The 19,542-nt window shown below is 61.2% G+C and overlaps 1 protein-coding gene and 1 long non-coding RNA gene across 2 annotated transcripts in view; one reads left to right on the forward strand and one right to left on the reverse strand.

The window, feature by feature from the left end:
• LOC114014314 (liprin-alpha-3-like) overlaps positions 1–18,064 on the forward strand; it is a 29,781-nt gene extending 11,717 nt beyond the window's left edge. Inside the window, 16 exon segments of the mRNA XM_055700447.1 lie at positions 665–946; positions 1,080–1,238; positions 1,827–1,978; positions 2,346–2,433; positions 3,047–3,128; positions 12,880–13,080; positions 13,913–13,975; positions 14,090–14,116; positions 14,618–14,669; positions 14,672–14,792; positions 15,211–15,308; positions 15,724–15,800; positions 15,802–15,900; positions 16,631–16,699; positions 17,333–17,495; positions 18,051–18,064. Of these exon segments, the coding sequence (XP_055556422.1) occupies positions 665–946; positions 1,080–1,238; positions 1,827–1,978; positions 2,346–2,433; positions 3,047–3,128; positions 12,880–13,080; positions 13,913–13,975; positions 14,090–14,116; positions 14,618–14,669; positions 14,672–14,792; positions 15,211–15,308; positions 15,724–15,800; positions 15,802–15,900; positions 16,631–16,699; positions 17,333–17,495; positions 18,051–18,064 (1,747 nt within the window).
• A 507-nt stretch (positions 18,065–18,571) lies between these two features.
• Positions 18,572–19,414, reverse strand: LOC129735080 (uncharacterized). Its single transcript, XR_008730551.1, has 4 exons — positions 19,344–19,414; positions 19,215–19,269; positions 18,857–18,892; positions 18,572–18,710 (listed from the first exon to the last, which is right to left on the reverse strand). It is a non-coding gene; the product is annotated as an uncharacterized LOC129735080 (long non-coding RNA).
• Between the last annotated feature and the right edge of the window lie 128 nt (positions 19,415–19,542).

Raw genomic sequence — 19,542 nt, forward strand, 5'->3', positions numbered from 1 at the left:
CCCACCCAGGGACACCCCACCCAGGACCCCCAGGGACCCCCCCGTGGGCACCACAGGGACACCCCAGGGACCCCCCAGGACCCCCACCCAGGGGCACTTCTCCCAGAACCCCCAGGGATCCCCACCCAGGAGCACCCCCCGGGGACACACACCCCTGGGACCCTCCCCCTGGGACCCTACGGAACACCCAGGGACATCCTGGGACCCCCCACCCAGTGGCACCCCCAGGACCCCCTGCTCCCCCCCCCGGGGCATCCTCCCCAGGACCCCCAAACCCAGGGGAACTGCTGGGGCTCCCAACCCAGGGGCACCCCCTTAGGACCCCCCAGGACCACTGCCAGGACCCTCAAAACCCAGAGTTATCCCCTCAGGGACCCCCGCAGGACCCCCAAATCCAAGGTTCTAGCCCAAAGGGCCCCCAAATCCCACGGACATTTCCCCCCCCAGATCTCCCCAGGGACCCCCAAAGCCCCAGGAACCCCCAAAACCCCCAGATCCCCACCACCCCCAGCAATGGGGGGCTCTGGGGGCTGAAGTGTGGGGCCAAGTGGGAGGCAATGGGGGTCTGTGAGATATTGGGGGGACAATGAGGGATTGAGGGGGACTCTGGGGGGGGGCCATGGGTTGGGGGGTGCCCCCTGACCCCCCCCTTTTACCCCCCCAGGCTGATCCAGGAGGAGAAGGAGTGCACGGAGCTGCGGGCGGAGGAGCTGGAGAGCCGGGTGGGGGGTGGGGGGCTGGAGGGGGCCCCCCTGGGGCGCTACCGGGGGGGGAGCGCCTCCCTGCCCCCCTCCCTCACCAGCTCCACCTTGGCCAGCCCCTCCCCCCCCAGCAGCGGCCGCTCCACCCCCCGCCTGGCCCCCCCTAGCCCTGCCCGCGAGGTGAGTGACCCCCCAAACACCTTGGGGACCCCCCCACACCCAAAGGCTGGGACACACACACACACGCTAGAAATGGGGAGGGGGGTAAAATGGGGAGGCGGTGTCAGAGTGACACCCCCCCCAAAATGTCTGGGGGGGCAGGGGACCCTCAAAATGAGGGGGACACCCCAAATCACTTGGTGTGTGTGTGTCCCCCAGAACCACGTCCCCAAGGAGGAGCCCCGGGGGGCTGAGGAGAAGGGGCCGGGTCCTGGGGACCCCCCCGCCCCCCCCCCGAGCACCCCGACTGGAGCGGGGGGGCCCCCCCTTGGCGCTGCCGGCGGCTGGGCTGGAAGAGGGGCGCGACTCACGAGTGGGGTGAGTTGGGGGGCTTGGGGCAGGGGTCCCTGGGGACATATGGGTCATATCAAGGTCCTGGGGGGATCCTGGGGTCATATTGGGGTGCTGGGAGGGGTCCTGGGGGGGTCTCTGGGGTCACATGGGTCATGTTGGGGTGCTGGGGGGGTCCTGGGGGGGTCTCTGGGGTCATATCAGCATGCTGGGGGGGTCCTGGGGGGTCCCTGGGGTCATATTTGGGTTCCTGGGGTAATTTTGGGGTGCTGGGATTCCTGGGAGTCCCCTGGGGTCATATTTGGGTCCTGGGGGGGGGCTGGGGTCGTATTGGCATTCTGGGGGTGTCCTGGGGTCATATGGGGGTGTTGGGGGTTCCTTGGGGGCCATATTGAGGTACTGGGGGTGGCCCTGGGGGGGTCTCTGGGGTTCCTGGGTCATATTGGGGTGCTGGGGGGGGTCTGGGTGCTGTGAGGGTCCTGAGGGGACCCTGGAGTCATATTGGGGGGCTGAGGGGGTTCTGGGAGTGTCTCTGGGGTCATATTGGGGTGCTGTGGGGTCCTGGGGAGGGGTGTGGGGGCGGCCCCCAGCCGATGGGTGCTCCCCCCCACCAAGGCTGGTCCCCGAGGGTCCCGGTGCCCCCCCCGACCCCCTGCACAAGACCCCCAAGAAGAAGAGCATCAAGTCGTCCATCGGGCGCCTCTTCGGCAAGAAGGAGAAGGGGCGCCTGGGCCCTCCCCCGCGAGACGCCCCCTCCCTCGGTGGGACTCCCGGCACCCCCCGCCCACCCCCAGGGACCCGGGGTGCCCTCCCCCGGGACCCCCCACCCCCAAGGACCTGCGTGTCTGGGTGCCCCTCTCTCTTCCTGGGACCCCCCACCCCCAAAACAGACCCAGGTGTCTGGGTGCCCCCCCCCCAACTCTGGGGAACCCCCCGACCCCAGGGATCCCCCACCCCCAAAACAGACCCAGGTGTCTGGGTGCCCCCCCCACTCCTGAGATACCCCCACTCCCAGGGACCCGGGTTTCTGGGTGCCACTCCCCCAGTCCCCCCCTTCCCAGGCATCTGGGCACCCTGAGGTCCCCGTGTGGGTGTGTGGGGGGGGTCTCACCCTCTGCCCCCCCCAGCTGGGACCCCCCTCGGAGGAGCTGGGCCCCCCCGACGCGCTGGGGCTGGCCAAGCTCTCAGGGGCAGTGGAGAAGGATCGACGGAGCAAGAAAAAGTGAGGGGGGGGCCTCAATTTGGGGGGTGTCTGGGGCTCTGGAGGGGGCTCTAGGGAGGTTGGGGGGGCTTTGGGGGAGTTTGGAGGGCTGAGGAGGAATTTGGGGGGGGGTGAGTAGCTTTGGGGGGGCTGGGGGGGCTTTGGGGAGGGGTGGGGGGTCTTAGGGGGAGTTTGGGGGGGCTGGGAGGCGTTTTCAGGGTCGGGGGGTTGAGGGGGTCTAGGGGGGCTTAGGGAGAGTTTTGGGCATCTGAGGGCTTGGAGGGCTTCGGGGGGGTCTGGGGGGCTTAGGGGAGGCCTTGGGGGGGTCTGAGGGGATTTGGGGGATCTGGGGGGCTTTGAGGGACATTGGGGGGTCTGGGGACGGTTTAGGGGAGGTGGGTGATAATGGGGGTACTGGAGGGGGCAGGAGGGTTGGGGGGGGCTGTGAGTACCTCGGGGGGGAGCTGGAGGGGTTGGGAGGGATTTTGGGAAGTCCTGGTGCATTGGTGGGTGCTGGGGGGGCTCTGGGGGTCTCTGGGGGGTTGGGGGGCCTCGGGGTGCTGGGGGGCTTGGGGGAGGGGACTGGGGGTGTTGGGGGGCCCGGGGGTCGGTGCCCCCCTCAACTGCCCCCCAGGCACGAGCTGCTGGAGGAGGCGTGTCGACAGGGGCTGCCCTTCGCTGCCTGGGACGGGCCCACCGTGGTCTCCTGGCTGGAGGTGGGGGCTGCGGCGGGTGCCCCCCAACAAACTGGGGGGGCTGGGGGAGGGGATGAAGTCGCTGCTGGGGGGGGGGTGCTGGGGGGGGCCCCATGCCAGTGGGTGCGCCAGCTGTGAGTGGGTGGGTGCTGATGGTGCTGTGGGTGCTGTGGGTTCTATACGTGCTGTGGGTGCTGCTATAGGTGCTGTGGGTGCTGTGAATTCTGTGAGTGTTGTAGGTGCTATAGGTGCTGTGGGTGCTATAGGTGCGATAGATGCTGTGGGTGCTGTAGGTGATATAGGTGCTGTGGGTGCTGTAGGTACTGTGGGTGCTTTGGGTGATATAGGTGCTGTGCATGCCATAAGTGCTATAGGTGCTACAGGTGCTGTGGGTGCTGTGTGTGCTATAGGTGATGTGTGTGCTATAGGTGCTGTGGGTGCTGTGGGTGCTATGGTTGCTGTGGGTGCTATCGGTTCTGTGGGTGCCGTGGGTATTATTTATGCTATAGGTGCTGTGGGTGCTGTAGGTGCTGAGGGTGGTATAGGTGCTGTGGGTGCTGTGGGTTCGATAGATGCTGTGGGTGCTGTGGGTGGTATAGGTCGTATAGGTGCTGTGGGTGCTATAGGTGCTATAGGTGCTGTGGATGCAGTAGTTGCTATAGGAGCTGTGGGTACTGTGTGTACTCTAGGTGCTGTGGGTTCTGTGGCTGCTCTAGGTGCTATGGGTGCTGTGAGATTTATAGGTACTATAGGTGCTGTGGCTGCTGTGGGTGCTATCGTTGCTGTGGATGCTGTGGGTGCGATAGGTTATTTAGGTGATGCTATGGGTGCGATAGGTGATGCGGGAGCTGTGGGTGCTATAGGTGCTATAGGCGCTGTGGATGCTGTGGCTGCTCTGGGTTCTGTGAGTGCCATAGGTTCTGTGGGTTCTGTGGGTGCTGTATGTGCTATAGGCGCTATAGCTTCTATAGGTGCTGTGGGTGCTATAGGTTATTTAGGTGATGCTATGGGTGCTGTGGGTGCTATAGATGCTATAGGTGCTGTGGGTGCTGTGGGTGCTCTGGATGCTGTAAGTGCCATAGGTTCTGTGGGTGCTGTGGGTGCCGTGGATGCTGTGTGTGCTGTGGGTGCTATAGCTTCTATAGGTGCTCTGGGTGCTATAGGTGTTCTGGGTGTTGTGGGTGCTGTGGGTGCTATAGGTGCTGTGGGAACTGTAGTTGCTGTGGGTGCTATAGGTGGTATAGGTGCTGTGGGTTCTGTGGGTGCTCTAGGTTCTATAAGTGCTTTATGTGCTCTGGGTGCTGTGGATGCTGTGGGAGCTGTGGGTGCTATACGTGCTGTGGGCACTATGGGTGCTCTAGGTGCTATAAGTGCTGTGGGTGCTATAGGTGCTGTGAGTGCTGTGGGTGCTGTAGGTGGTATAGGTGCTGTGGGTACTGTGGGTGCTACAGGTGCTATAGGTGCTGTAAGTGCTCTGGGTGCTATAGCTGCTATAGGTGCTGTGGGTGCTGTGGGTGCTATAGCTTCTGTAGGTGCTGTGGGTGCTATAGGTGTTCTGGGTGTTATGGGACCTGTGGGTGCTATAGGTGCTATAGCTGCTGTGGGTGCTGTGGATGCTGTGGATGCCGTGGGTGCTATAGGTGCTGTGGGTGCTGTGGGACTATAAGTGGTATAGGTGCTGTGGGTGCTATAGGTGCTGTGGGGAACTATATGTGCTGTGGGTGCTATAGGTTGTATAGGTGCTGTGGGTACTGTGGGTGCTCTAGGTGCTGTGGGGTGCTTTAGGTGCTCTGGGTGCTGTGGATGCTGTGGGAGCTGTGGGTGCTATACGTGCTATGGGTGCTATAGCTGCTATAGGTGCTGTGAGTGCTGTGGTTGATATGGGTGCTGTGGGTGCTACAGGTGCTGTGGGAACTATAGGTGCTGTGGGTGCTCTAGGTGGTATAGGTGCTGTGGGTACTGTGGGTGCTCTAGGTGCTATAAGTGCTGTAGGTGCTCTGGGTGCTGTGGGAGCTGTGGGTGCTATACGTGCTGTGGGCGCTATGGGTTCCTTGGGTGCTATAAGGACTGTGGTTGCTGTGGGTGCTATCGTTGCTGTGGGTGCTATAGGTGATTTAATAGGTGCTGTGGATTCTCTTGGTGTTGTGGGTGCGACAGGTGCTGTGGGTGCTGTGGGAGCTATAGGTGCTGTGGGTGCTTTAGGTTCTATCGGTGCTATAGGTGCTATAACTGCTGTGGGTGCTATAGTTGCTGTGGATGCTATAGTTGCTGTGGATGCTGTGGGTGCCATAGGTGCTGCGGGAGCTGTGGGTGCTATAGGTGCTATAGGCACTGTGGCTGCTGTGGCTGCTCTGGGTTCTGTGAGTGCCATAGGTTCTGTGGGTGCTGTGGGTGCTGTAGGTGCTGTGGGTTCTGTGGGTGCTGTATGTCCTATAGGCGCTATAGTTGCTATAGGTGCTGTGGGTGCTATAGGTTATTTAGGTGATTCTATGGGTGTTGCGGGTGCTGTGGGTGCTGTGGGTGATGTAGGTGCTGTGGGTTCTGTGGGTGCTGTATGTCCTATAGACGCTATAGTTGCTATAGGTGCTGTGGGTGCTATAGGTTATTTAGGTGATTCTATGGGTGTTGCGGGTGCTGTGGGTGCTATAGATGCTATAGGTGCTGTGGGTGCTGTGGCTGCTCTGGGTGCTGTAAGTGCCATAGGTTCTGTGGGTGCTGTGGGTGCTGTAGGTGCTGTGGGTGCTATGGGTGATGTAGGTCCTGTGGTTGCTGTGGGTGCTACATGTGCTGTGGGTATTGTGGGTGCTATAGATGCTATAGGTGCTGTGGGTGCTCTAGGTGCTATATGTAATAGTGATGCTATATGTGCTGTGGATGCTGTGGGTGCTATAGGTGCTGTGGTTCCTGTGGGTGCTCTAGGTGCTGGTGCTAAGGGTGCTATAGGTGCTATAGGTGCTGTGGGTGCTATAGGTATTCTGGGTCTTATAGGTTCTGTGAGTGCTGTGGGTGCTATAGGTGCTGTGGGTTCTGTGGGTGCTATATGTGATGTGGGTATTGTGGGTGCTATAGGTGCTGTGGGTGCTGTGGGTGCTATAGGTGCTATATGTAATATTAATGCTATATGTGATGTGGGTATTGTGGGTGCTATAGGTGCTGTGGGTGCTATAGGTGGTATAGGTGCTGTGGGTGCTGTGGGTGCTTTGGATGCTATACGTGCTGTGGGTGCCATACGTGCTGTGGGTGCTATAGCTGCTATAGGTGCTGTGGGTGCTGTTGTTGCTGTGGGCTCTGTGGGTGCTGTGGGTGCTATAGGTGCAATGAGTACTCTAGGTGATACAGGTGTTCTGGGTGCTATAGGTGCTATAAGTATTGTGGGTGCGATGGGTGCTATGGGTGCTCTTGCTGCTGTGGGTGCTATAGGTGCTCTAGGTGCTGTGGGTGCTATAGGTGATTTAGCTGATGCTATGGGTGCCATAGGTGCTGTGCGAGCTGTGGGTGCTATAGGTGCTGTGGATGCTGTGGCTGCTCTGGGTTCTGTGAGTGCCATAGGTTCTGTGGGTGCTGTGGGTGCTGTAGGTGATGTGGGTTCTGTGGGTGCTGTATGTGCTATAGGCGCTATAGTCGCTATAGGTGCTGTGGGTGCTATAGGTTATTTAGGTGATGCTATGGGTGTTGCGGGTGCTGTGGGTGCTATAGGTGCTGTGGGTGCTGTGGCTGCTCTAGGTGCTATATGTAATATTGATGCTATATGTGCTGTGGGTGCTATAGCTGCTATAGGTGCTGTGGATGCTGTGGGTGCTATAGGTGCTGTGGTTCCTGAGGGTGCTATAGGTGCTGTGGGTGCTATAGGTGTTCTGGGTGTTATAGGTGCTGTGAGTGCTGTGGGCTCTGTGGATGCTGTGGGTGCTATAGGTGCTGTGGGTGCTATAAGTGGTATAGGTGCTGTGGGAACTATAGGTGTTATGGGTGCTATAGGTGGTATAGGTGCTGTGGGTACTGTGGGTGCTACAGGTGCTATAGGTGCTGTAGGTGCTCTGGGTGCTGTGGATGCTGTGGGAGCTGTGGGTGCTATATGTGCTGTGGGTGCTATGGGTGCTCTAGGTGCTATAGGTGCTGTGGGTGCTATAGGTGCTGTGAGTGCTGTAGGTGCTAAAGATTCTGTGGGTGCTGTTGTTGCTGTGGGCTCTGTGGGTTTTGTGGGTGCTATAGGTGCAATGAATACTCTAGGTGATACAGGTGTTCTGGGTGCTATAGGTGCTATAAGTATTGTGGGTGCGATGGGTGCTGTGGGTGCTATAGGTGATTTAGGTGATGCTATGTCCGTTATAGGTGCTGTGGGTGCTGTGGGTGCTATAGCTGTTATAGGTGCTGTGGGGCTGCTGGGGGTTCTGTACCTGCTATAGTTGCTGTGGATGCTGTGGATGCTGTGGGTGCTTTAGGTGCTGTGGGTACTATAGGTTCTATAAGTACTATGGGTGCTCTAGGTGCTGTGGGTTCTGTGGTTGTGATAGATGCTGTGGGTGCTCTGGGTGCTATAGCTGCTATAGGTGCTGTGGGTGCTATAGCTTCTATAGGTGCTGTGGGTGCTGTGGGTGCTATAGCTTCTATAGTTGCTGGGGGTGCTGGGGGTGCTATAGCTTCTATAGGTGCTGGGGGTGCTATAGGTGTTCTTGGTGTTATAGGTGCTGTGGGAGCTGTGGGTGCTATAGGTTCTATAACTACTGTGGGTTCTGTGGATGCTGTGGGTGCTATAGGTGCTGTGGGTACTATAGGTGGTATATGTGCTGTGGGTACTGTGGGTGCTACAGGTACTATAGGTGCTGTAGGTGCTCTGGGTGCTGTGGATGCTGTGGGAGCTGTGGGTGCTATACGTGCTGTGGGTGCTATGGGTGCTCTAGGTGCTATAGGTGCTGTGGGTGCTATAGGTGCTGTGAGTGCTGTGGGTGCTATACGTGCTGTGGGTGCTATGGGTGCTCTAGGTGCTCTAGGTGCTGTGGGCTCTGTGGGTGCTGTGGGTGCTATAGGTGCAATGAGTATTCTAGGTGATACAGGTGTTCTGGATGCTATAGGTGCTATAAGTATTGTGGGTGCGATGGGTGCTGTGGGTGCTGTGGGTGCTCTAGGTGCTGTGGGTGCTGTGGGTGCTATAGGTGATTTAGGTGATGCTATGTCTGTTATAGGTGCTGTGGGTGCTGTGGATGCTGTGGGAGCTATAGGTGCTGTGGGTGCTGTGGGTGCTTTTGGTTCTATCGGTGCGATAGGTGCTATAGGTGCTGTGGGTGCTATAAGTGGTGTAGGTGCTGTGGGTGCTATAGGTGATATAGCTGTTGTGGGTGCTGTGAGTACTATAGTTGCTGTGGGTGCTATAGGTGCTGTGGTTGCTGTGGGAGCTCTGGGTGCTATAGGTGATATAGGTCCCATAGGTGCTGTGGGTGCTTTAGGTGCTGTTGGTGCTATAGGTGCTGTGAGTGCTTTGGGTGCTATGGGTGCTTTGGGTGCTGTGGGTGCTTTAGGTTCTGTCGGTGCTATTGGTGCTATAACTGCTGTGGGTGCTCTGGATGCTATAGGTTCTGTGGGTGCTGTGGATGCTGCAGATGCTGTGGATGCTGTGGTTGCTGTTGGTGCTATAGGTGCTATAGCTGTTGTGGGTGCTGTGGGTGCTATAGATGCTGTGGGTGCTATGGGTGCTGTGGGTACTGTGGGTGTGATAGATGCTGTGGGTGCTCTGTGTGCTAGAGCTGCTATAGGTGCTGTGTGTGCTGTGGGTGCTATAGCCGCTATAGGTTCTGGGGGTCCTATAGCTGCTATAGGTGCTCTGGGTGCTATAGGTGCTGTGGGTACTGTGGGTGCTATAGGTGCTATAGCTGCTGTGAGTACTGTGGGTGCTATAATTTGTATAGGTGCTGTGGGTGCTATAGCTGCTATAGGTGCTGTGGGTACTATAGGTTCTCTGGGTGCAATAGGTGCTGTGGGTGCTGTGGCTGATGTGGCTGCTCTGGGTGCTGCAGGTGCTATAGGTGCTGTGGGTATTGTTGGTGCTGTGTGTGCCGTTGGTGCTATAGGTGCTGTGGGTCCTATAGGTGATATAGCTGTTGTGGGTGCTGTGGGTGCTATAGATGCTGTGGATGCTGTGGGTGCTATGCGTGCTATAGCTTCTATAGGTGCTGTGTGTGCTGTGGGTGCTATAGCTGCTATAGGTGTTCTGGGTGCTATAGGTTTTCTGGGTACTGCAGGTGCTATAGGTGCTATAGCTGCTGTGGGTGCTATAGGTGCTGTGGGTGCTCTAGGTGATTTAGGTGATGCTATGGGTGTTATAAGTGCTGAGGGCACTGTGGGTGTGATAGGTTCTGTGGGTGCTGTGCATGCTGTGGATGCTGTGGGTGCTTTGGATGCTGTGGGTGCTATAAGTGCTTTGGGCTCTGTGGCTGCTGTGGGTGCTATAGGTGCAATGAGTGCTATAGGTGATACAGGTGTTCTGGGTGCTATAGGTGCTATAAGTATTGTAGGTGCTATAGGTGCTCTGGGTGTTAGGGGTACTGTTGGTGCTGTGGGTTCTGCGGGTGCTGTAGGTGCTGTGGGTGCTGTCGGTGCTATAGTTGCTGTGGGTGCTGTGGGTGCTATAGGTGATTTAGGTGATGCTATGGGTGCTATACGTGCTGTGGGTACTGTGGGTGCTGTGGCTGCTCGAGGTGCTTTGGGTTCTCTTGGTGTTGTGGGTGCAATAGGTGCTGTGGGTGCTGTGGGAGCTATAGGTGCTGAGGGTGCTTTAGGTTCTATCAGTGCTATAGGTGCTATAACTGCTGTGGGTGCTGTGGATGCTTTGGTTGCTATAGGTGCTGTGGGTGCTGTGGGTGCTATAAGTGGTATAGGTGCTGTGGGTGCTATAGGTGATATAGCTGTTGTGGGTGCTGTGGGTGCTATAGGTGCTGTGGGTGCTTTAGATGCTGTGGGTGCTATAGGTTCTACAAGTACTGTGGGTGTTGGGGGTCCTATAACTGCTATAGGTGCTGTGGGTGCTATAGGTGCTATAGCTGCTGTGGATGCTGCGGATGCTATGGGTGCTATAGGTGCTGTGGGTGCTGTAAGTGGTATAGGTGATACAGGTGATGTGGGTGCTATAGCTGCTGTGGGTGCTGTGGGTACTATAGGTGCTATGGGGGCCATGGGTGCTGTGGGTACTGTGGGTGCTATAGCTGGCTATAGCTGCTGTGGGTGCTGTGGATGCTGTGGGTGCTGTGTGTGCTATAAGTGGTATAGGTGCTGTGGGAACTGTAGGTGACGTGGGTGCTGTGGGTGCTATAGGTGCTGTGGGTGCTATAGGTGCTGTAGGTGCTCTGGGTGCTGCGCATGCTGTGGGAGCTGTGGGGTTTTGTTGCGACGGAGGGAAGACACAGTCACTCAATATGAGTGATCAGCAGACTTCGTTTATTGTCCCTTACGGTCACCTTTTACGCCTTGTTATAATTAGCTCATGCATATTACAGAAGTTAAGCTCATTATTGGTTAGTTGCCTAAATACCAAGCCCGCCCCTGGTTTCTCTTCTGGAGTTACCTGTTCCCACCTGGAACATTCTTTTCCCACCGCGATCTTCCTGTTTCTGTGTAACAAGGACAGCCAAGGCCAGTGTATTTTGCTTTACTTCAGAGAAGCTGAGAGCGATGTGCATTTCTGTCCAGGGGCTGGACTATGTCTGTGTGACCTTTTCAGCTAGCCAGTTACCCACAGGTCTTATACGTGCTGTGGGTGCTATAAGTGGTATGGGTGCTGTGGGTGCTATAGGTGATAGAGCTGTTGTGGGTGCTGTGGGTGCTATAGATTCTGTGGGTGCTCTAGGTGCTGTGGGTACTGTGGGCGTGATAGATGCTGTGGGTGCTATAGCTGCTATAGGTGCTGGGGGTTCTGTAGCTGCTATAGGTGCTGTGGGTGCTGTGATTGCTATAGGTGCTGTGGGTGGCATATGTTCTTTGGGTGCTGTGGGTGCTGTGGGAGCTATAGGTGCTGAGCAGGTTTCAGTGGGTGCTATAGGTGCTTTGTGTGCTCTGGGTGCTGTGGGTGCCATAGGTGCTGTGGGTGCTGTCCTGCTGGGTGCCGGGTGCTGTGGGTGGTATGGGTGCTGTGGGTGCCATAGGTGCTTTGGGTGCTGTGGGTGTTATAGGTGCTATAGGTGCTGTGGGGGCCATAGGTGCTCTGGGTACTGTGGGTGCTTTAGGTGCTATAGGTGCTGTGGGTGCCGTGGGTTCTTTGGGTGCTATAAGGGCTGTGGGTGCTATCGTTGCTGTGGGTGCTATAGGTGATTTAGGTGATTCTATGGGTGCTATAGGTGCTATAGGTGCTGTGGATGCTGTGGCTGCTCTGGGTGCTGTGAGTGCCATAGGTTCTGTGGGTGCCGTGGGTGCTCTTGGTGCTGTGGGTGCTATAGCTGCTATAGGTGCTGTGGCTGCTGGGGGTGGTATAGCTGCTATAGGTGCTGTGGGTGCTATAGGTTCTCTGGGTGCTATTGGTGCTGTGGGTACTGTGGGTGCTATAGGTGCTGTGGATACTGTTGGTTCTCTTGGTGCTGTGGGAGCTATAGGTGCTGTGGGTGCTGCGAGTGCTGTGGGTGCTATAGGTGCTCTTGGTACTGTGGGTGCTATAGGTGCTGTGGGTACTGTGAGTGCTGTGGGTGCTATAGCTGCAATGGGTGCTATGTGTGATATAGGTGCTCTGGGTGCTGTAGGTGCTGTAAGTATTGTGGGTGCTATAAGTGCTGTGGATGCTATAGGTGTTATAAGTATTGTGGGTACTATATGTGATGTGGGTGCCATAGGTGCTGTGTGTGCTATAGGTGCTGTGGGTGCTGTGATTCCTGTGGGTGCTGTAGGTGCTGTGGGTGCTCTGCGTAGTGTGGGTGCTATAGGTGCTTTGCGTGCTGTAGGTGCTGTGGGTGCTATAGGTGCTGTGGGTGCTGTGGGTGCTATAGGTGCTATGGGGGCCATGGGTGCTCAGGGTGATGTGGGTGCTATAGGTGCTATATGTGCTTTGGGTGCTGTGGGTGCCACAGGTTCTATAGGTGCTGTGGCTGTGTGGGTGCTGTGGGTTCTGTTGGTGCCATAGGTGCTGTGGGTGCTGTGTGTGCTGTGTGTGGCATATGTTCTTTGGGTGCTGTGGGTGCCATAGGTGCTGAGGGTGCTCTGGGTGCTTTGGGTGCTGTGGGTGTTATAGGTACTGTGGGGGCCATAGGTGCTCTGGGTGCTGTGGGTGCTATAGGTGCTCTGGATGCTGTGGGAACTATAGGTGCTGAGTAGGGTGCTGTGGGTGCTATAGTTGCTGTGGATGCTGTGGGAGCTATAGGTGCTGAGCAGGGTGCTGTGGGTGCTGTAGGTGCTGTGGGTGCTGTGGGAGCTATAGGTGCTGAGCAGGTTTCGGTGGGTGCTATAGGTGCTTTGTGTGCTCTGGGTGCTGTGGGTGCCATAGGTGCTGTGGGTGCTGTGGGTGCTGTGGGTGCTGTGGGTGCCATGGGTGCCGTGGGTGCTGTGGGTGCCATAGGTGCTGTGGGTGCTGTGGGTGCTGTGGGTGCTGTCGTGCTGGGTGCCGGGTGCCGGGTGCCGTGGAGCATGTTCTGAGCAGGGTGCTGTGCAGCTGTGTGTGGGCATGCTGGGTGTTTTGGGTGCTGGGTGCCGTGGGTGCTGTGGGTTCTGTGGTTGCTGGGTACCGGGTGCTGGGTGTTGGGTGCTGTGGGTGCTGGGTGTCAGGTGCCGTGGCCGGATGGGTGCTGAGCAGGGTGCTGTGCAGCTGTGGGTGGGCATGCCGGCCTGGTACGTGGCCGCGTGCCGTGCCAACGTGCGCAGCGGCGCCATCATGGCCAACTTGTCGGACACGGAGATCCAGCGCGAGATCGGGATCAGCAACCCCCTGCACCGGCTGAAGCTGCGCCTGGCCATCCAGGAGATGGTGTCCCTCACCAGCCCCTCCGCGCCCGCCTCCGCACGCACGGTGCGCTCGCACGGGGGGCTCGCACGAGGGGCCTTTCATGGGGGGCTTTGCACGAGGGGCTTCACACGGGGGCTTCGCAAGGGGAGATTTGCACCAGGGAGCTTCACGCAGGGGCTTTGCACCAGGGATCTTGCACAAGGGGCACAAAGACCTCACGCAGGGGCTCTGCACGGGGGGATTTGCACCAGGGATTTTGCACGGGGGCCTCGCACAGGGGCTTCACACCGGGGGATTTGCACCAGGGACCTCACATGAGGGGCTTTGCGTGGGAGGCCTTGCCCAAGGGACTTTGCACCGGGGCTTTGCACGAGGGGCCTTGGACAGGGGGCTTTGCACTGGGGGGCCTTGCACAAGGGCCTCACACAGGGGGATTTGCACCAGGGAGCTTCACGCAGGGGCTTTGCACGGGGGATTTGCAGGGGGGGGCCTGGCACAAGAGGTCTTGCATGAGGGGCCTTGCACGGGGGGCTTTGCACCAGGGTCTTTGTATGGTGGGCTTCACATGGGGAGCTTTGCACGGGGGGCTTTGCACCAGGGGGGGCTCATGCAGGGGGCTTCACACCAGGGGCTTTGCGTGAGGGGGCTTGCACAGGGGGCTTTGCACTAGGGCCTTCGCACAAGGGCTCTTGCATGTGGGCTTCACAGGAGGAGTTTCGTGTAGGGGGTTTCACGAGGGGCCTGACACCAGCGCTTGCACGGGGACCTCACACAGCCCCGCGCTCGGGGGGGGCCTTGCATGGTCTCACGTGGCCTTGCACGAGTGCCTTGCACGAGTCCCTTGCACCAGTGCCTTGCACACCCCAATGACACGTGTGTGTGTCACCCCCCCCAGTCCACGGGCAACGTCTGGATGACTCACGAGGAGATGGAGTCGCTGACGGCCACCACCCAGCCGGTGAGCGTGAGCCCTCGTGTGACGCACGAGGAGGGGGGGGTGGGGTGTCGTGGGATGGGGGGATGGGCCCCCCTGATGCGTCTCCCCCCCCCGCCCCTCCCCCACCGCTGCCAGGAGACGAAGGAGATCAGCTGGGAGCAGGTAGGGGCAGGGGCTTGCACGAGGGCAAGGGCTTGCACGACGATGGGCCTTGCACGAGGATGGGGCCTTGCACAAGGGGTTTATAGGAGCCCAGGGCTTCGCACGAGGGTTTGTGCAGGAGGATGGGGCTTTGCACGGGGACCTTGCAGGAACAGGGGGCCTTGCAGGCTGCCATGACCTTGCACGAGCCCCCTCCCCCAGAGCCTTGCACGAGGGACCTTGCACGTGTCCTGCCCCTTGCACGAGGGTTTGCCCCCCCCGCCCCCGAACCCTGAGCCTTGCACGAGGGCAGCCACTGGCACAAGTGATCTTGCACGACGGTCCTGGCAGAGATAAGGGGGGGAAGTTTCACAGGAGGGTCCTGGCAGGGGTAAGGGGGAGTTCAGAAGGGTCCTGGCAGGGCAAAGGACAGGTTTCCCAGGGAGGGCCCTGGCAGGGCTGCGGGCACAGGGGCTGGCAGTGGGGGGGGGACCAGCGGTGCCAGGCTGTGGCTGTCCCCAGATCCTGGCCTACGGGGACATGAACCACGAGTGGGTGGGGAACGAATGGCTGCCAGCCTGGGGCTGCCCCAGTACCGCAGCTACTTCATGGAGTCGCTGGTGGACGCCCGGATGCTCGACCACCTCAGCAAGAAGGAGCTGAGGGGGCAGCTCAAGATGGTCGACTCCTTCCATCGGTCGGTGGGGGGGGGGGGTCCCCACTCACCCCCTAATTATTTTTTTGGGGGGAGGAGGGGTTAGTCCTGGGTGTGGGGTGTGGGTCAAAGGGGAGGGGAGGACCTGGGGATGGAGGGGCAATAGGGATGGGGGTGGTTGTATGGGGTGGGGGAGAACCATTGGGGATCGGAGGGGGGGGGGGTTGGGAATGGGGGACCCCCCCTTGGGATGGGGGACGCCACTTGGAATTGAGGATCCCCCTGGGAATGGGAGGCACTGGGGATGGGGGGTGGTCCTCTGGGAACGGGGGTTCCCCAGGTAACAAGGTACCCACCCTGGGAAGGGGGACCCTCAGGGTGACCCCAGGACCCTCTGGGTGACCCTGGGACCCTCGGGGTGACCCCAGCCCCCCCAGGGTGACCCCAGCCCCCCCCCCAGGGTGAGTCTCCATTACGGCATCATGTGCCTGAAACGCCTCAACTACGATCGGAAGGAGCTGGAGCGGCGGCGGGAGGAGAGCCAGGCCCAGAGCACCGGTACGGGGGTCCAGGGGGCTCCTGGGGGGTCCTGAGGGGGTCCTGAAGGGGAGAGCCAGGCCCAGAGCACCGGTACGGGGGCCTGGGAGGGTCCTGGGGGAGTCTGGGGTGTCCGGGGGGAGGCCTGGGGGTTGGGGGGTGGTCCTGGGGTATCCTGAGTGGGCCTGTGGGGGTCTGGGGGGGTCCTGAGGTTCCTTTGGGGCACCATGGGGTGCCATGGGTCACTGTGGGGTGCTGTGGGTCACCTCGGGGTGCCATGGGGGTGCCGTGGGGGGTACCGTGGGGTGCCATGGGGGTGCCATGGGGTGCTGTGGGTCACCTCGGGGTGCCATGGGGGTGCCATGGGGTGCTGTGGGGCGCTGTGGGGTGCTGTGGGGCACTGTGGGGTGCCGTGGGGCAGTGACGTGTCCCCCAGACGTGGTGGTGTGGTCGAACGAGCGGGTGACGGCGTGGGTGCAGAGCGTGGGGCTGAAGGAGTTCGCCCGCAACCTGGGGGGAGAGCGGGGTGCACGGGGCGCTGCTGGCACTCGACGACACCTTCGACTGGGCTGACCTGGCCCTGCTGCTGCAGATCCCCACCCAGAACACCCAGGTGGGCCACTGGGGGGACTGGGAGGGGCTGGGGGGGGACCGGGAGGAACTGGGAGAGGACTGGGGGCAACTGGGAGGGACTGGGAGGTAGTGGGAGGGGACTGGGGGCAACTGGGAGGGACTGGGAGGGGACTGGGAGGAACTGGGGGCAACTGGAGGGGCTGGAGGGACTGGAAGGAACTGGGAGGGGACTGGGGGCAACTGGGAGGGGCTGTGAGGTACTGGGAGGGAACTGGGGGCAACTGGGAGGGACTGGGAGGGGCTGGGGGGGACCGGGAGGAACTGGGAGAGGACTGGGGGCAACTGGGAGGGACTGGGAGGTAGTGGGAGGGGACTGGGGCAACTGGGAGGGACTGGGAGGGGACTGGGAGGAACTGGGGGCAACTGGGAGGGGCTGGGAGGGACTGGAAGGAACTGGGAGGGGACTGGGGGCAACTGGGAGGGGCTGTGAGGTACTGGGAGGGAACTGGGGGCAACTGGGAGGGACTGGGAGGGGACTGGGGGGGACTGGAAGGAACTGGGAGGGGACTGGGGGCAACTGGGAGAGGACTAAGGGGAACTGGGAGGGACTGGGGGCACCTGGGGTGCTGAGAGGGGACCGGGGAAACTGGGAGGGGACTAAGGGCAAGTGGGAGTGACTGGGGGGCACTGGGAGCACCTGCGGGTGCCGAGAGGGGACTGGGGGCAACTGGGAGGGACTGGGGGAGCTGGACAGCCACAGCCCCCCCCAGGCGCGGCAGCTGCTGGAGAAGGAGTTCAGCGCCCTCATCAGCGCGGGCACCGACCGGCGCCTGGACGAGGTGGGGCCGGGACCCCCCCCTCCATGGGACCCGCACCTATGAGACACACCCCCCCCCCCCATGGGAGCCCAGAGACCCCACCCATGGGTGGCCCCACCATATGGGATCCTCCAGCTCCCACCCAGTCCCCATCTCAGGGGTCGGGGTGCCCCCCATACACCCCCAGGGACCCCCCAGCCCCTATCTCAGGGCTCAGGGTGCCTCCCCACCCGTGGGTGCCCCCCCATACACCCCCAGGGACCCCCCCAGCCCCTATCTCAGGGGTCAGGGTGCCTCCCCACCCATGGGTGCCCCCCCATACACCCCCAGGGACCCCCCAGCCCCTATCTCAGGGGTCAGGGTGCCTCCCCACCCGTGGGTGCCCCCCCATACACCCCCAGGGACCCCCCAGCCCCCTATCTCAGGGCTCAGGGTGCCTCCCCACCCATGGGTGCCCCCCCATACACACCCAGGGACCCCCCAGCCCCTATCTCAGGGCTCAGGGTGCCCCCACCCTACACATGGACACCCCCTCAGGGACCCTCTAGCCCCCACCCCCACCGCCTCAGGGACCCTCCAGCCCCCCCCCCCCCGCTCCCCAGTCCCTGTCTGAGGGGTCAGGGTGCCCCCCCCACCCATGGGTGCCCCCCCCAGGACGGCTCCAAGGCCTTCAGCCGCTCCCCGTCCTGGCGTAAGCTGTTCCGGGAGAAGGAGCTGCGGGGGGCGGGCCCCGACGCCGCCGAGATGCTGCCCCCGACATTCCGAGGGGGGCCCCTGGGGACCCCCGCCCTGCCGCTGCGCAAGATCCAGCCTGAGGGTGAGGGGGGGGCGGGTGGTATGGGGGGGCAGACTGGGGGTGGTCGGGGGGGGCTGCAAATGGGGGGGTCTGGGCCATATGGGGAGGCTTGTGGGGGTGGACGACTCGGGGTGGTCAGGGATGGGGGGCTGGAAATGGGGGGGGGGGGGGGGGCTGGGTCATATGGGGGGGGTGGAGAAGCCACGGGGGTGGGCACAGAGCTATGGGGGGGGGGGGGTCCCTGACGCTGTGCCCCTTCCCCCTCAGGTACACTCGCTGCCCCCCCAAAGAGGGGCTGGGGTGGTCTGTGCGGACCTACTCCTGCTAGCGGTGAGGGGGGGCTGGAATGGGGGGGGGGGGGAGGCAGGATTGGGGAGGGCACCCCTGAGAAATAGGGGAGGGGGCTGGGAAAATGGGGAGGCGGGGTGGGGGTGGGGGAAGGTCCTGGGGGGGGGTAATAGGGACAGGCGGTTGAGTGATGGGGGAGGAGGGGGGGGTGCGAAATTGAGGGGGGGGCTCAATTGGAGGGTGTCCTGGTTGTGGGCCCCCCCTCACTATTCCCCCCCCCTCCCCCAGGTGCCCTGAAGTGATGGATGAAGCCTTGGGGGGGGTGGGGGTGGGGAAGAACACACCCCCAAAAACCGTCCCCCCCCAAACCACCCCCTCCCCATGTGTGTGTGCAGGGGGGGGTATTTGGGGGGGGGGGGGGGGGCTTCCCCCCCCAGTTGCCAAGCCCCAGGTGGCTCTGGATCTGCTGCTAAAAAAAGGGGGGGGGGGTTGGGGGTCTCCCCTCCCTCCACTGCCTTGCCCCCCCCCTCCCCCGCAGCAACCCCCCCCCCCTTTTTAATTCCCTCATCTTGGGGGGGGGGGAGGGGCACGGGGGGGGTTTTTGCATGGAAAAAAAATTAAAAAAATGGGGAAACAACCCCAAAACCCCTCAAAAATGCGGAGTTTGTGTCACCCCCACCCCAAAAAAAGGAAATGGGGGTCGCCCCCCCCCCCATTGACCCTACAGAGCCCCCTGGGCCCCCCCATTCACCTATAGCCCCCCCCAATCTCTGTAGCTGCCCCCCCCCCCATATACCACCACCAGCGTTTCAGGCCTTTTATTTGCAGCCCACCCCCCCAAAATGGGGAGGGGGGCACGACATGGGGGCGGGCAGCTGAGGGGGGGTGGTCCCGGCCCCCCCCAGATCCATTCAGGCTTCTGGTGCCACGAAGAAGCTCGCGAGTGACCTTGCGGAGGGGGGAAGATTAAATTGCGGGGGGGGGGGGGAATCACACATACATAACACACACACCCCCCCCAAAAATAAGGGGGGGGGTGGGCAAGGTGATGGGGGTTTGGGCCCCCCCTTTTGGGGAGGGGGGGGAGCACTTACTGCAGTAAAGCCCTGAGAGCTCGTCCACGAGGCTCCCTGGAAGGCAAAGGGGGGGTCTGGGAGGGTGGTGGACCCCCCTCATTGGGGGGTGGGGGGGTCTGGGGGGGGACTCAGGTGGTCGTGGGAGGAGCTGGGGGGGGTCATAGCAGGGTTTGGGGGGGGGCTCGGGGGATTTGGGGGGGGCCGTGAGGCATCGGGGGGCTGGGGGGTGTCCAGGGGCATGAGGGGGGGTCGTGAAGCACTTTGGGCGTCTGAGGGGTGTTTGGGGGACATCAGGGGCATTTGGGGGGGTCGTGGGGGGTCTGGGGGGGCTCAGGGGGATTTGGGGGGGTCTGGGGGGTGGGGGTGGGGGTCTCACCGGGCTGGCAGGCGGTGTCACACAGCAGGGGGCACAGGTAGCAGAACTGGCAGCCCTGGGGGGGGGAAAGGGGGGGTAACAGAGATCACAGGGGTCACGGTCACAGGGGTCGCGGGGTCACGGGGTTACCTGGCAGTGGGGACAGTGGTCACCGGTGTCACCCTCGGCGCAGGGACAGTGGGCGCAGAGGCGGCAGCGCTGGAAATGAGGGGGGGCAAAGGGGTCACTGAGGGGTCTTGTGTCCCCCCTCCCCCCCCCCCCCAGGAGTGGCCCTGGTCCCGGGGGATGGGGGGTGTCCCCAAGGGGGAGGTCCCTGTCCCAGGGGGGC

This window comes from Falco cherrug, unplaced genomic scaffold, assembly GCF_023634085.1.
Source record: "Falco cherrug isolate bFalChe1 unplaced genomic scaffold, bFalChe1.pri scaffold_282, whole genome shotgun sequence".
Lineage (NCBI taxonomy): Eukaryota > Metazoa > Chordata > Aves > Falconiformes > Falconidae > Falco > Falco cherrug.